This window comes from Aphelocoma coerulescens, chromosome 5, assembly GCF_041296385.1.
Source record: "Aphelocoma coerulescens isolate FSJ_1873_10779 chromosome 5, UR_Acoe_1.0, whole genome shotgun sequence".
Classification (NCBI taxonomy): domain Eukaryota; kingdom Metazoa; phylum Chordata; class Aves; order Passeriformes; family Corvidae; genus Aphelocoma; species Aphelocoma coerulescens.
In genome coordinates, this window is record NC_091019.1 from 19,912,942 (window position 1) to 19,928,381 (window position 15,440).

At 47.4% G+C, this 15,440-nt stretch overlaps 2 protein-coding genes across 4 annotated transcripts in view; one reads left to right on the top strand and one right to left on the bottom strand.

Moving 5' to 3' along the window:
* Nucleotides 1-624: 624 nt before the first annotated feature.
* The window catches only part of LSP1 (lymphocyte specific protein 1), a 48,515-nt gene continuing 33,699 nt past the window's right edge, over nt 625-15,440 (bottom strand). For 2 of the 3 annotated variants that reach the window (XM_069016957.1, XM_069016959.1), the window contains exons 6-11: nt 14,381-14,424; nt 14,127-14,208; nt 13,619-13,759; nt 12,755-12,835; nt 11,760-11,874; nt 625-2,004 (exon numbers count right to left, since the gene is read on the bottom strand). In XM_069016957.1, coding sequence (XP_068873058.1) covers nt 11,785-11,874; nt 12,755-12,835; nt 13,619-13,759; nt 14,127-14,208; nt 14,381-14,424 — 438 coding nt within the window. In that variant the 3' untranslated portion in view covers nt 625-2,004; nt 11,760-11,784. Of the gene's footprint in view, nt 2,005-9,184; nt 10,742-11,759; nt 11,875-12,754; nt 12,836-13,618; nt 13,760-14,126; nt 14,209-14,380; nt 14,425-15,440 lie in introns of those variants that run through there. The other variant, XM_069016958.1, reaches the window with a different exon arrangement.
* PRR33 (proline rich 33) lies at nt 6,061-7,818 on the top strand. The gene has a single exon (XM_069018729.1). The coding sequence runs from the start codon at nt 6,061-6,063 to the stop codon at nt 7,663-7,665; it is 1,605 nt and encodes a 534-aa protein (XP_068874830.1). The 3' UTR covers nt 7,666-7,818.

The following is a 15,440-nucleotide window of genomic DNA, read 5'->3' on the forward strand; positions in this document are numbered from 1 at the left end:
CAGAAAGATAAGAGCAAGAAGTTACACTGGAATTACCTCCTTCCTTACCTACACTTTCCTGAAGTGTTAGGATAGCAGAAACTCTTCATCATCTCTACACCATAAAAGTGTTATTACTTGGAAGGTCACCCCCATAAAAAGGTTTTCCATAAAAAGGTAGATGGAGTCATCAGCTCATTTGTGTGCTGGGTTCCAGGACAGACAGCTATACTGACCTTATCAAAGCTGGATTAGCAGTATACAGAGGAAATTTTTTTTTCCTTTTTTTTTTTATAGCTGACATCACCAGTGATTTTGGTTGAAGCCCGTGATGTTGCTCAGCTCTATTACCTGGGGAGCTAAGCTCTGTGCTTCTCCTAGCTGATCACTCCCCAGGAAGTCTCTGCAGGCTGCCCAAGCACTACTCCTTCCCCTTTTAGAGGCAATTACCCCCAATGAAAAATGCAGCAAAATAACAAGGATCTAAATGGGGCAGGCACACAGAAAGCCCCTTTCCTTTTCTTCTTGTCACTCAGACTGATGCTTCTTCTCCTCCACCTCATTCAAGCAGAGAGCTTCAAGGTCTTGGAAGACAGCTTTGCTGCAGAGACTCCTACATGAACAAAATTCTCAGAGTTGCCATCATTACAACATCTTCTTCAAATTTTATTAAATGCTTACAAAAAAAAAATCTGGGGGCAGAAAGTTTTAAGCAGAAAGCATACTGATGCAGGAGGAGAAACAAACTGCCCTCCCTCCAGGAGGGTAGAAACAAGTTGCAAATTATGTTGACATGGGAGTAAGGTAGGAATGAGACTTTAAAGAGGGGCTGGGGGACATGTTAACACCATGAAATATGAAGACATGGGAGAGTTCAGAAACAACCCTAGAAGCTGATTTGCAGACCTGAGGCCCAAGGCCAGAAATGCCACTTTTGGGACTCAGTTTCCTCAAGTTCACAGCAAGCCTTGGTCTCCACAAACAATTCACTGGGATGCCATTTTACCAAGATAGCTTCCAGCACAAGAGCAGCATCCATTTCCCAGATAGCCTGCTCAGCTTCAGGAGCACAGCTGGCAAGTGATCAAGATGCCACCACATCTGACTTTTAGAAGTGTTGCAGTCACTGGCACTGGAGCCCACAAGTTAGAGAATAAGCAAATCACTCTCCCAGAGAGGGGAGATAATACCAGTGGTCAGCACTCCTCACCTGAGAAAGGAAACCTCCAATCCATCTTAGGCAGAGGAAGGCAGCAGCTATTTGAAACAAAGCTGCTATTGTCCTGCTGAGACTGAAAAGTGGCAGAAACATTTTGGCATGGGTACATAATTGTGATTAAAGAATGATCTGGGAACTAAAGGAAAAAAAGGACTAAGTTGAATGCAATTTGATGTACACAGAGACCAGTAGATGGAAGTCCCTCAAAGGAGATGATGTAGAGGGACAGAGGCTGCATCATAAACAGGGGAAGACTTTACCCACAGCTGGAACCAACAGGGTGACAAGTAGTCCTCACACTCTCATCACACTCTCCTTGCAGTCTTCTCACACTCCGGACCTGCCCACTGCCCTTCTTTCAAACACCAATTCTTCTACCAGATTTCTGTTGAGCTCTCTCTCTGCCACCACCCAGCCACCACGGGCCACAAAAGGAGAAATTCTTAATCACATTACAAAAGCCTTGCCTGCTCAGCAGGGCAGCAGATCCCTCTCTTCCAACACTTAAGGGGAGGGAACAGAGATACAGCCTCTCATCTCCACACCAGAGAGAGATTTAAGAAAAAAAAAAAAAAAGCCAAAGAGTCACATAGAAAGTTAAAACAGGGATGAGTTTTGCCAGCTGATCGAGTTCCTTTCATCCGTCTGGAGGCAGTGTGGGGTATTGCTCAAACCCCAAGAGGAGTCAGGCTGTACCCAAAGCAGACTAACAGCAGTCAGGAGAACAGAAACATCCTTCAGTTATCTTCTGTGGAGGAGAGGAAATAGTGGCATGGAGGGTTGCATCGAGCCAGGACCAAGCTCAGCTGCAAGACAAGAAAACACAAGGTTATGGATCCCATTTGGCCTCTCATGAGCAATACCCCAGGCTATACAGAAGCTGTATCTTCTCTAGCAATTACAGGTGGGTTTCTCCCACCCATTTTCACAAAGCCCTGTGAATCAGGCCACCCGTAAGCCTTCGGCATAAATGAGCCATGCTGGGAATGTCCATGCTCATGGCAGAGGAGATGCCAAGGGCTGCACGCCCAGCAGAGGTCACGGCTGCACTCCTGCCACGCTGTCTCCCACCCCAAGAAGGAGATTAGCAGGCTTCCTCCCAAGCCCAAGAAAGCCACTAAAGCAGAGAGTGTTCCCACAGCCCCTGGCAGCCGCAGCTCTGTTTGGGACCATCTGCAGCGGTGTTGGGTTCCTGCAGCTCTCCATCTGCTCCACGCATGACAGCTGGTGCAGCCCAGGGACTCCAGCACACAAATGACTTTTCCATCACTTGATAAATGACTCCTGCATGCTGACACTCTCCCCACTATTCCTGATTTGGGGCTGATTGCAAATGGAGCCAAGTCAGGGGAACAGTTGGGGTCCAAGAGTAGGTGAGCACCCATCCACCCATGGGAACTCAACTAGCAGCAGGCAAACTTAACCCTTTGAAAGCCTCCTGACTTCTAGGTTCAGTTCCTTCTAGCTTATCACAAGCCCACACAAGTTTCTCAGGCAATGCTTCCCCTGTTACCCCTGGGTTTTCAACTCCAGCCTTTCCACTGGCAATAAAGCAAGTCTGTCCCTTTACTTTTGCTTCATTAGGTGGCAAAGGGGAAGGCAAATATTCCCTGTTGCAGAATTTCTCCTGAGCACACAAAGCTCTGAAGGAGACTCAAAACAAAGCCAGGCATGACAAGGAAGACAAATAAATTAACAGCTGATTTCCTTTTGCTGTCTCTTAGCATCTCACTGCTCTATTAGTCAAGCACACAGATTCCAATACAGTCACATGCCATGGAAGTTAGCACCCATAAGGTCTCCAAGAGCCACAGCACAGCAGGTTTCAAGTCAGATGGGATGCTGAGAGAGCAGCAAGAGTCATTTTAAGAGCACAGACTATTGTAAGGGACAACAAATCTTGAGGCTATACAGCATGAAGCAGCCTCTGACTTTGGGAGCAGAGGGATTTTCCTGGTGTATGCATACTAAACTTTCCACTCTGAGACCCCCCCATGCCTTCCTCAGTAGCATCTGGCAGTTTGCAGCAAATCCCAGGCAAGATCCTTCTGACTCATGTGGGAAGCTGCATTTTTCTGGAGTGCAGCAGTCCATAGGACAAGGAAAACACTCCAAGAGCTGATGAGCAGTTGGGAAATTCACTGCCCTGCCTCTTTAGTATTCCCAACATAAGCCTGAAGCAGGTCAACCTTATAAATCTGGTTTACCAGTGCTGCTGGACCATAGCTCATCTTGTAGTACAGGCTGTCCATGGGACCACATTAAACAGGAACAGGTTAAGTCATTCCACAATAAATCCTACCATCAGATGTAGGTATTTGCTCACCCTTCAGCAGATTTTTTTAAAAGGCACAAAAAACCCCACAAGCAAGTACCAATTTCTATACAAACAGTGTCAGAGTAGTGTCACACAAAAATACCTACATGTGCCTCCAAACTGAGAGATTTTGGCTTTCTGATCCAGAAGAATCTAAAATACCCATGAGGTTGGGGAGGAAAGCAGGTATGTGACAAAGGAATGGGCAGGCTCTCAGCCTTTTTTTGGGACACTGCAGTCTTGCTTTTAAGAGTAGATCCTGGAACAAAGCAAATCCTAATCACGGCCTTGTGCCTAAGGAATGAAGCTGATAAGACACTGGGAATGCCCAACAGTTGTCACCCCCAGCTGACACAAATCCCCTCCAAGCCCCCTCACAGAAACAGCAGGTCTCTCATGCCTACAGCTAAAGTAAATCATAGAATGATAGAATAGCTTGAATGGGACCTTTAGTTGAAAGGGACCTTTAAAGGTCATCTAATCCAACACCCATGCAATGAGCAAGGACATCTGCAACTAAATCAGGCTGCTCAGACCCCATCCAGCCTGACCTTGAATGTTTCCAGGGATAGGGCATGCACCACCTCTCTGGGAAACCTGTTCCAGGGTTTCACCACCCTCATCATAAAAAGAAACTTCCTCCTTATATCTAGTGTGAATCTACCCTCTTAGTTTAAAAGCTTTACCCTTTGTCCTATTGCAACACACCCTACTAAAATGCCTTTCCCCCATCTTTCTTACAAGCCCTCTCTACATATTAAAAGGCCACAATAAAGTCTCACCAGAACCTTCTCTTCTCCAGGATGGACCACCCTAACTCTCTCAAGCCTGTCCTCATAGAAGTGTTCCATCCCTCTGATCATTTTTGTGGTCCTCCTCAGGACTCGCTCCAACAGATCCATGTCTTTCTGGTACTGAGTGCACCACTTGCTACACACTGCCTATACCCTGCCCACCTCTGGAGGGCAGCTCATCTACCATGGTGAGGGCTTGGCCTCGAAGCTTTTGAGCTCAACATGCCACCTCTTCAGTGCTTTTATTTGCTGCTGCTTTTAAAAAATAAAAGTCACCCTTCTCGCCCCATCCCCAACCAGTTTTGGCAGACACACCACCTGCTTGCTGGGTATGGATCACCTTCCCAGCCCAGTGCTGACAGCAGCACTGCACGCCCAAAGCCAGCACTGGGCACTCAAGCACAAATAGCTGTTCTGCACTTTTCAGAGTTCTATTCAGGATAGTTTCCCAAACAGTAGGTATCATGTTACACACCCACATTAACCAGAGCAGGCTTGGAGCCACGAGGAACAGAACACAGCACATGAAATAAACAGCCCCCCTGGGCAAGCCTGACATCATCACCCTGCCCTCCTCTTCCTTGTTTCAGAATGCTCAATTGCACCCAGCACCAGGGATTAAGGGGCTCCGTGATTTATGCCTCATTTCATAGCAAAACTCAGCAACTCTGTGCTGAGCAGGATCCAGGATAGAGTCAGAGTCCCTTCCTGGGGCTGCCAGAGTCATTGCAGGTCAGAGGCTGTTTGGTGCTCCCCAGCTTGCTCAGGAAGAGAAAGGAGAGAACAGACTAGTTTAATCTTTCTATCCCCAACACAGACCCTTAGCTCCACTGTGCTCACCTGAACAGTGGTCACTGAGCTCCACTGACCAGCACTCAGGAGAAAGGAGGCAGTGATGAGTTAGCAACAAACAGCAGGAAAAGCAGCCATGCACCCCTGCAGGAGCAGCCCAGTGCTGGCCAAAGGGCTGCAGATGCCATTGGAGATAAGACCTGACCCAGAGCACAAGCCATTTCTCCTTCACTCAAGGAGTGATAAAGGCAAGACAGTGGCAAAGCTTCCCAAGGGAAAGAGAAAATTTGGTTTTATCTTGAAGGAAAATGTTGTCCTTGTGCTTCATGCAGCAAGAAGAGACCAGCCAGAGTCAGTGCTGTGACAAAGCACTTCCTCACTGATAAACAGAGCTTTTGAGAAGCCCTGCATTTCACAGGGGTGTCTTCATGCCAGCTGAAATCAATCAGCCAGTGTTGACTTTGATTCAAATGACATGTCGTTTATGGCTGTTCTGTTGTATGTAACATTGTATCAGAGTATTAATAACCGAAATTTGGAAAGCCATGAAACATTCCTGCTTTTTGCCTCTGGAGATGTTTCAAAGCTTCAAAATTTCAAACCCACTTTGTTTCCCTTGACATTTCCTTCCAAATCCCATTAGGACTTGCCAAGACACGAACATCTGGGGTCCCCAGGAGCTCTCACTGTGCTAATGCCAGGAGCAGAAGGGCTCCAGGTTTGGCAAGACAGCTTTCCCCCAGAACATTTCTTGCCCTGCCACACCCAACCTCAAGACCAGCTGAGGTTACCTCAGGAGAGTAACAAAACCAAGACTGATGCCCATCTCCCACAGTATTGACTCCATATTCGTAGCTTTTAGAGAGAGGAAGAGGAGGACCTGTGTGTAATAAATATTTCCGAATCCTGCCCACGGCTAAGCCCACACCGACTCTAAACTTGGTCTTTTCTTGCAGGAAATGACAATGCTGATAACAGTATCATCCTCCACCCAGACTGTGCCCACCCACCACCCCCTTTCTCCCCCTCCCACCCTACCAAAGCCCAGGAAGGACAACCTGCGGCTGCAGCGGCTGCTGAAGAAGGCAGCCAGGAAGAACGCCATCCTCACCTCAGAGCAGGGCAAGGCCTTCCGCTCCAGCCTTTCGCCTGTGAACGAAGCCAGCCCTGACCAAGAGCGTGCTGAGAGCGCTGCCCCAGCAGAGGCCCCTGAAACCACAGCACCCCCCTCTGACCCCCTGCCAACCCACCTCTCCATCAGGCCCGTCAACCACCGTGCCCCGTCCCCCTTCCGAAAGGGGAAACCTTTCGCACTGAAGGTCACCGAGCAGCGGCGCATTGCTGAACATGTCAAGCTCACAACCTCCTCAGCCATGCCCCTGCTACAGAAGCCAGGACCTCCTGAGACTCCACAGCAGCCTGAAGGCATGGGTTCCCACCTTCCCTCTCCATCCGATCCTTCAGTATCTGTTTTCCCCCAGCCTTCTTCCAGTACACCCAGTAAAGAAAGGGCACCAGATGTTACCTATGCCACCAAGGTGAACACTTATTTCCACAGTGTCAAGCCACCCAGGGCTAAGATTCCCACATCAAACCCAACCCAAGGAACTGTCAGCCACGAAGACAAAAGGCCTACTTCCCCAGCACCTCAAACAAGAAGCTCTGAACCATCTCCAGAGCAGACACCCACCTCACTTAAAGACAGCAAGGACACTCCCCCCTTGCTGGAACCTCCCCTCCTTCCTGCTGCAGAGACAGAGCCTCCTGATCAAGCTCCCAAGCCTGTTCCTACTGAGAAGCCCAGCACCTCTGATGCCCACACCAATAAGCCTACAACCCATGGAAGTGACACCAAAATAGCTGGATCAGAGACAGCTCCTGAATTACCCAAGAAAGACAAAGACATGCTAAAACCATCAACATCCAGCACTCCCTGGAGGCAAGCACGCCCAGCAACTCCAGCACGAGCTGATGGTACCGGGTCCACCTCCCCAGACACCAAGGCAGAACACAGCACCAAACCCCAGCTGACCCCCAGCTTACCCAGCACCAGCTGTCCTCCCAAGGCTAAGCCAGCACCATCATCAGGAGAAGCAGCAAGACCTCCTGGAACCGGTGCCAGTGGCTGGCATCGCCTCAGGAAGCACTTGATAGTGCAGCCAGAAGCAACCAACTTCCCAGAGTCCAAGCCAGAAAAGCTGGAACAGGAGGAAGGGAATAAAGAGGACACTGCTCAAGCAGTCATCAAGCAAGACTGCATGCTGGTTAAATCAAAAGCCATGAGAATGTGGGATGCCATTTTATACCAGGTGACACTCACCAAGGAGAGGAAGCAGCAAGCAGAAGAGAAGAAGGCACAGAAGGAAGAAAGAGTCTTTCTTCCCCGCCGCTTACCCATCCTTCTACACAAGCCACGTTTTGATGCCCGGAAACTGAAGGAGCTGGCTGCCAAACCCATGACAAAGATCAGCACTGTGTTTGAGGTGAGCCGCTTCCGACCCAAGGCGGCCGAGGAGCACACCAAGAGCTTCAACAGAACGGCATCAGGATGGTCAGTCAACTGAAGCCAGGCAGCTCCACGCCTCAGGGTTCCTACAGGGCACCAAGCAAGAGGGCACCTATGACCAAGTTTACTGCCCAGTGGAGCCAAGTGTAAGAGAAAAAAGGAAATTAAACAAAACCCCTCCAAGCCAGCAGCCCCATGCTGCAGGTTTAAGGGTTACTCTCCATATGTTTAAAAGCTTAAATGCGTAATTACCACATCCACAGGAAAACAAACAGGAACCTGTTTTAAGAAGAGTCAACAACAATCACTGGACACAGTAACAGGGTAAAGGAAGGGGAGGCACAGAGTGAAAAGGACAAGTTGCCTACAGAAAGAAAGACCAGTTTAGAGGAGGATAATGAAATCTGAATTTTTTGTTGCATTTATCTAAGACAGAGATAGATCCTAGAAACAGCAGCAGTTGCAGATAAGAGGAAGGAATCTGGGTTGCTCCACATCTCCAGGGAGTCTTAGACACCAAACTTGAAGAGGATACATATAATCCATTTTATCTTCTCTACTGAAAGTGTACCCACACCCATTTGCTGAGAACAAAATGGACACTCATTCTTTCACCCAAGGCACACACAAGAGACAGCAGAAGACATCCTGCTCTCACCAAGCAATTCCTGCCTAACAAAACAGTCATCATTTGACATCCTCCTAGGCCAGTCTACTAAATATAATAATGCACAGAAGAATAGTTTTGTTTCACTAGTCAAGTTCTGCTACATATTTTACCACATTTTCTCCACAACAGCTGATGGTTAATGTTTCTATGATAACCAACAAGACCCTGCTTTACCATGTGGGTATCCAACTCTGTATTTAACAAGGTGCTGGTTTCTGAGGGGTTCTGCTAACCATATGTAGTCTCATTTTCAGGGTGAACATCATGACAGTTGCATGCCTGCTTGTCCCCGATGTCCTGAAAAAAGGCTATTTAAAGGAAAATCCCCAACTCTGCCCATCCACAGGGACAGCTGTGCTTTCCAGTACTACAGTCACCCTTTGCAACTCCACTGGCCAGCAGGCCTGTGAGCATGAAAGCTGGGAGATCAGTTATTTCTGTTTCACAAGGGACTCGGTCATATGCTGGGGTGTTCCTATACAGCTAATATAAGATTGCTATGTTTAGTCCAAATAGAGTATAAAGAGCTGTGTACAGAGTTTCCTTTTTCATGTGCAGAGGATATGGAACTGACCAACATTTCCTCAAGCCAAACTGCAAGCAGACTTAGAAACAAAGCAAAGAGCCCCTTTTGCCTTTTTGAAGTTTTCCTATTTCACAGTGATGCTGTAAGAGCAGTTCAGGTAACAAACCTTCACTTAAGTTTTCACTTTGCCAGTCTTATCTCTATTTTGTAACCCCTTCCCTATCCAAAGGGCAAAAAACAAGTAGGAAGAATAACCCAATTATCTAAAGTGGGGATTTCTTCAAACCCCCAGTTTTCAAAGAAAAAGATAAGAAGAGGTTAGAAATGTGCCAGTAACCACAAGTGGATCCTAGGTAAGCCTCTGCAGGATAATTTATTATTGCTGCAAGAGAAGGCTACAGAGAAAGATTCACGCAGCAGCACAAACATAAAAATTTAAAGAGTGCAGTGTAAAACACGTAATGCAGATAAAGGCAACCTTTATCACAGAGTAATAAATGGCACCTTGCTGCAGCATGGCCAGATGGATGCCTCTGCACAAAGGCCTGTATGCACAAGAGCCACAGTACTAGCATGAAGCAGAACAGCCAACATCGATGACATTTGGAAGGCTAAGGGAAATCTGGCCAGAGAAGGTGGTTTAAGCAGCACTTGTGCTTTAAAACACCTTTTGTCCTGCAGCAAGGACAACCACCCAGAGCAAATCAGCAACTCTCACCTAAGGCTTAGGTTTTGCATCTGCTAGGCTTCCAGTGAGGCTGCATCCACACCCCAGCCCCACTACACACAGATGAAGGATGGAGAAATGCCACTGGAGAGAGCAATTCCCATAAACAGAAGGAAGGAGACAGAGGAAGGCAGGTCTGGGTGCATGGTTTAGCCCTTTTACCCCATAAGCAAAGGGCAGAGGCACACAGCAAGCATGGCAAGTCCTGCAGAGACAGACCCTGACATCAGAGTATCACAAAGGGGAGGACATATCCCTGTAGGCAACAGATTTCCACCAAAGGCTGTGCACTGGAAGTCACTGCAGTGTGTTCCAGCCTGAGCTGCTGTGTTGAGATAGAGAAGGGGAATGCTACAGGGCACAGAGTTTGGTTATTTTTCAATGCCAAGCAGCATCAAGCAGTTGCTAAGACCCCAAACTGACACAGAAAAACCCTTGCTCCATGGCCTGCAGTAAAGTCCTGCAGCTCAGGAAGGGAGGGGAGGAGAGAAAACCACACCTGTGTTTAAGCAACTAGAAAGCTGATAAGGTGGAATAAAGCAAGTGACAGAGGTGAGCCAGAAGGTTTTGGGAGCAAAAAGGCCATGACAGTGATCCAGTAGCAGGGAAAAAGGATGCATGTAGCTCAGATGTGAGGAGGAGCTGGGGAGCAGGGAGCTCACAGCATACAAAACAGACAGCAAAGAACCTAAGAACAGAAACAAGCCAAGCTCCCTCAGCTGTCACAGCCATTTTGCTATTTACAGTAAAAAAAAAAAACCCCAAAACCTCCGTGTGAACAAACCCATAAGGCAACAGTGTTGTGCTATGGCTGCCTGGAGTGCTGCATGGATCCTAGAGGACATTCTGTGACATCCTGCCTTTCAAGAAAGGATGCTGGACAAAGACCAGAGCTAAAGGCACTTTAATTTGAGCTGCTTAGAGAAACTCAGGTAGGGCAAACAAAACCTGCTGACAACCTAACAAAACCTGTTTGCTGTAGAGAACTGAAGCTCAGTAGGTTCCCACCTGGTGCACTGAAACAGACTTCAGGAAAAAGAGGAGATTGATCAAAGGGGAAACCTTATAATAGGTTTCTCAAAGTGACAGGCAGAGAAGCAAGTTGAGGATACGAGTTCTGTGGGCTGAAAACATAGCTTTGGGCAGTCTTGGGCTTGTACTGCTGCCCATCTCCAAGCAGCATTCAAAAGGGCATCTTCTCTAAATGGGCACTACAAAAGGAAAAAAAACAAGCCTAAACAAAACAATATGCAACACTCAGAAACCAGCTCCTTAAGGGTGGGGGGGAAGGGAAAGAAGGAACACAGGCCCCAGAAGAATTCAGAAACAAAAGGTGTTTTGTAGCAGGCAGAGCTATTTTAACCTTGGCAATGAAATAAAGCTTCTTTTTTATAGTAGGAAAAAAAGAGAATGAGCTTGTTTTCACCCTCAGCTTCCTCTCCACTCATTGTGCCAGATGCTGCCCAGTTGGATCCAACCAGTTATCTCCTCCCTCTACACCATTCCTCCTTATTGCCACAACCCTCTACTGTCATCCACTCAAGATAACACCAGGATATCTATGAGCATAAACACAATAGGAGCATGAGATCCAAAGACCATTCCAAGAGAGCAGAGACAGCAACCCAGCTCTGCCTTCCCTTGCTGCACATCAGAGAACAGTCCTTTCTGCTCTGTTGGTCTACCCAGTACAGCAGATATTCACATCTTTCCTGCTACAACCTTATTATAGACTGCTTCCAAGAGGTTGCTGAAGTCATTAGACATTTTCTCCCTGATTAATTCAGTAAATCTGGGAATTAAACCCCAGAAACATTTGAATTTCAGAAGTGCATCAGCCCCCACGCTCAGCCAGAATGACCTTCAGCTATCTACTCCTTGCAATTTAAGAGAGCATAAGGACAGACAGCAGAAGAGACTGTTCCTTTGAGCTAGCTAAGGCAAACACATCTTCACCCAAACAGCAGCAGCTCAGGGACTTGCCCTGCAGATTAAACTAACAGAGGTATCCTGCTTCCTAGCAGCATCAGAAAGGCAGAGACCAAAACAAACCCCTGCTGGGTACCCACTCCGTTCCAGCCCAGAGAGTCAGGCCCAGAAGCAAGGCTCCAGCTGTTCCCATACAGCACCTTCCAACTCACCCAAAGTGCTGCTGGCAGAAACAACCCCAGTATCCTGCCAGAACAGCCCAGGAGTTTGGTACATGGTGCAGAGTCATATCCCACCTACCTGGTTAATGAGTTCTCCAGACATACTATTGCTCTGCAGCATCGTCTATCAACACCTTCTTGTACTGGCCATGGCCTGTTGCAACAAACTTATACCTTTTGCCAGAAGGAGTGGACTGAACAGGAGAGAAAGGAAGAGCCAAAGTCAGCATTTTTCTCCATTAAATAGGCAGTCAAAAATCAAATAACTGAAGCCAGAGGAGCACACGATGCAGTCACCTTTAATTCCAGGGGGCTGGAATTGGAGACAGCCTGTTCTGTACTCCCTTCCTGCCCCCTTCACACAAACTCTCTGCACAGATCCATCACCACTTTCTACAAGCACAAGGTGACACAAGCAGAACAGGATATACAATAGGAAAGAAGATGCAATGCAGGCATTGTGAGGGAGGGCTCATGTAAGAGCCCAGAGCCCCAAGCCAGGGTTGTTTTTATCCATGGCAAGAGACTGTGTGATTCACCAGATACCGGCAGTTTCAACACAGGAACTGACAAGATACTTTGCTCTTCCTCTCCCAGCCTAGACAGGTCAAGCAGTAGCTGCTTGCTGCATTTTAGAAGACATTTCTACAAACATTCCCACAAAACCCCAGATCCATCTGCAAGTGATACTGTCTTAGGTTCAGTTCCACTTAGTTTTGCATGTTTTGTTTACTCTCAGTGCTAAAAAGCATAACAAGAGCAAAATTACTCAAATTTGCAGTTTGATTTGAGCCTAGAAGGCTGGGACTCCCAGCTCATGGGCTGAGAACAACACGCTACTCAAGAGACCTTCAGAATAACTGGATATAAAAGTAATTTTGCCTCCATTTTCACTAGAGCTGAACCAATAGCAGTTCACTGTTAGGAAGAGCTCTGAAGTATGCAAGTGCATTGATAGATACAGGCAGCCCTTGTCCCTGCAGAACATCATCTTCTCAATACTTCCAACCCAGCCACCAGCTCTTTTCTTTCTCAGCAGAGCAAGTGCTGTCACACCCACAGACACTAACTCACCTTGATACTGCTCTCAGGCTTGGGACTGCCCTTCTGTTCCCAAAGGCTTCTTTTACTCACGATGTCTCCGGCCACGATATCCTGAGAAAATGATGTTCTCATTACCCTTCACTGCTAATGCTGCTGAACGTGTCTTTGTTCACATCCATTTCCAACCCACACATCTGACCTCCTTTTTTTTGTTTATAATATCACATCATCTGACCTATAACAGCTGCAGCTAAAATCCATGACTGAAAATGTCTTCCTGTTCCCAGTATATCCTATGTTTTCTTATCACTCTTCCACAAGAGTCTGAATTAGCTCCAAGATGTTTATTTTCTTAAGTTCATTAACTATTTAGGACATGTAAACATCAAGGCTTCTCTACTGTAAAGAATTCTGCTCTCATAAACACAGATTTGCAACCAACTTGTTACAGAACCAGCTTCGCCCACAACAACCAGAAAGTGAAATCACTGAGAGCAATATATAACACTCTCTGCATTTTCCAAGTTTACAAGATTTATCACTTTGGTACTAGATGCAACTTCATGCTTGACAACTGGAGCTCAGCCCAAGCCCCTGCAGGAGACACATGCATTCTCCCCACCAGCTGATTTTATTCCCATTTCAAATCAGAGCCTCAACCAGCATCACAGAGGTTTTCCTAAATGTACCACCAAGGAACAGTGGGAGACCCTACAAAAAAAAATTGAATCTCCAAGGTACAAAACCTTACAACATGTTGGAAGACCTCTAGTATAGACACCTTTGGAGCTTGTAGGCCCAACAAACAAAATGTACCAACAGGATAAACAAGGACAATGCACGTTGTGCCCCTGCCTCCAGCACAAGCAAGGCAAGTCCTCCAAGGGGCCGTACCTTACAGGGCGAGGGCTTCACGACAGATTGAGCTGTGACCTCCCCAGTCTCCCAGAGGCTTTTTGTGCTGGCTACCATCATGCTCGTGGTGGGAAGGTCAAGAGAGGGCTGCCGGACAGGTTTTGGAGCCTTTGTGGAGGTCTGGAAAATAAATGGAGACAGTTCACCATCAGAGTGTGTCTCTTGTTAATTTCTAACCCCTGTAATTGGAAGGTCCTTGGAGATAAGGGGTTGTAAAAGGAGACTTGTAGAGTCCTACTAGTTCCTGTCAGATACCCTCACTCTTTAAGCAGAGAACATGAAAAAAACAAGCATGGGACAGCTTCCTAAAGAAACCTACTTCATGCTGTGGAGGGAGATACAGACAGGAGCAAGGAGTGCTCTCACCCAAGGGACGACAATTTAGCTGTCATCTCCCAGATGGTAAGGCTAAGAGGCATGCTGGGAGAGCAACATCAGCAGAGAGGGCTCCTGGGAGGGTGGGGGCAGAGACAACACAGCAACCCACCTCAATAGCCTGTGTGTACTGCTCCAGCCTATCATCAATCTTCGACACAGGGAGAGGAGGCTGACTCTTCTTTATGCTGTTACTGCAGAACAGAGAGAAGGATTAAGGTGTTCCCCCAGTGCCTCAGGCAGAAGGGAGGACTTTGAGGGCCACAGGCAGCCTGCCACTCCTGCCCCTCCCCACAGCAGGACCTGCTGACAATCTCCACCTGCAGCAAGTGACCTGCTTTACCCTGAGGCCAACCCTAGAAATACCTTTTCTGTATTGAGCGGTTCAGCGACTCGGTTCTGTCTGTGATCTGAATGGAGGAGAAAGAAGACAAAGATATAACTTTTGTCCATGGACCTCAGATGGATGCAGGTCACCTTAGCTGACCCTTTCTTGGCCCTGATGCCTCATCCATATTTTGGTTAGAAATGCCTCACTCAGCCCCCATGTTCCCCTACTGACCAGAGAGACAGTGAGCATTCCCTTTCCTCCTTCTTTCCAAGCAGGGGAAGAGAATCCCAACCAATTTCAGGGGCAAACCAACAACGTGTAAATTGACTGACAGCTGAAACACCAACCAAAACCATTTTCTCTACTCCCTCTGCTGAAGGAGAAGGTCTCTCTCAGACCCTTGGCTTCCTAACCAGACACAAAAGGGGAAGTGGCAAGTACAGAAAGATGAGGGGGAAAACTAGAGGCCACACCTGCAGAAGAGAAGCCAAGCATGGGAGCAGCATAGGCATGAGTTAGGTCAACTTATCCACGCCAGAGAAGCACACAGACAGGGTAAATCAGCACATGGAGCCACCTGCAAGGCAGCTCTTCATATCAAGCCATCAGGAAAGAGTTTTGCACCAGAGGCTCCTGTGCAATAACTCTTTGGCCAAGACAGGAAGGCAAGCAAACACTGCACAACCACTGTAGTAGGAAAGGAATGCTGAAATGTTGCTAAACCTCACAACTCTTTCGTGCCTCAGAAAACAAGCATACAGAGAGAAAATTCACCTTGAAGCCAAAGGAGAGGCTTTCTTAACACCAGCTCCCACAGAGTCAAGGAGCAGCAACCAAGTAAAAAGGAGCCTTCTCCCCCTGTAAAACTGCTGCCTGTGCCACAGGAAACATCACCTACCAAGTTAGCAGATAAAAAACAGCACTAAATGATCCTTTAAGAAGCTTTCAGGATGCCAGTGCTAAATTTTAGCTAAACAGAAGACATGACAGTGTCACATAGAGGACACATTTGCCAGCTGTGCCCAAGAGCACGAGGCCCATTAGAGAACAACCAAACAGTGCAACCCTGGCTAATAGAGATGACCTGGGGAGAGT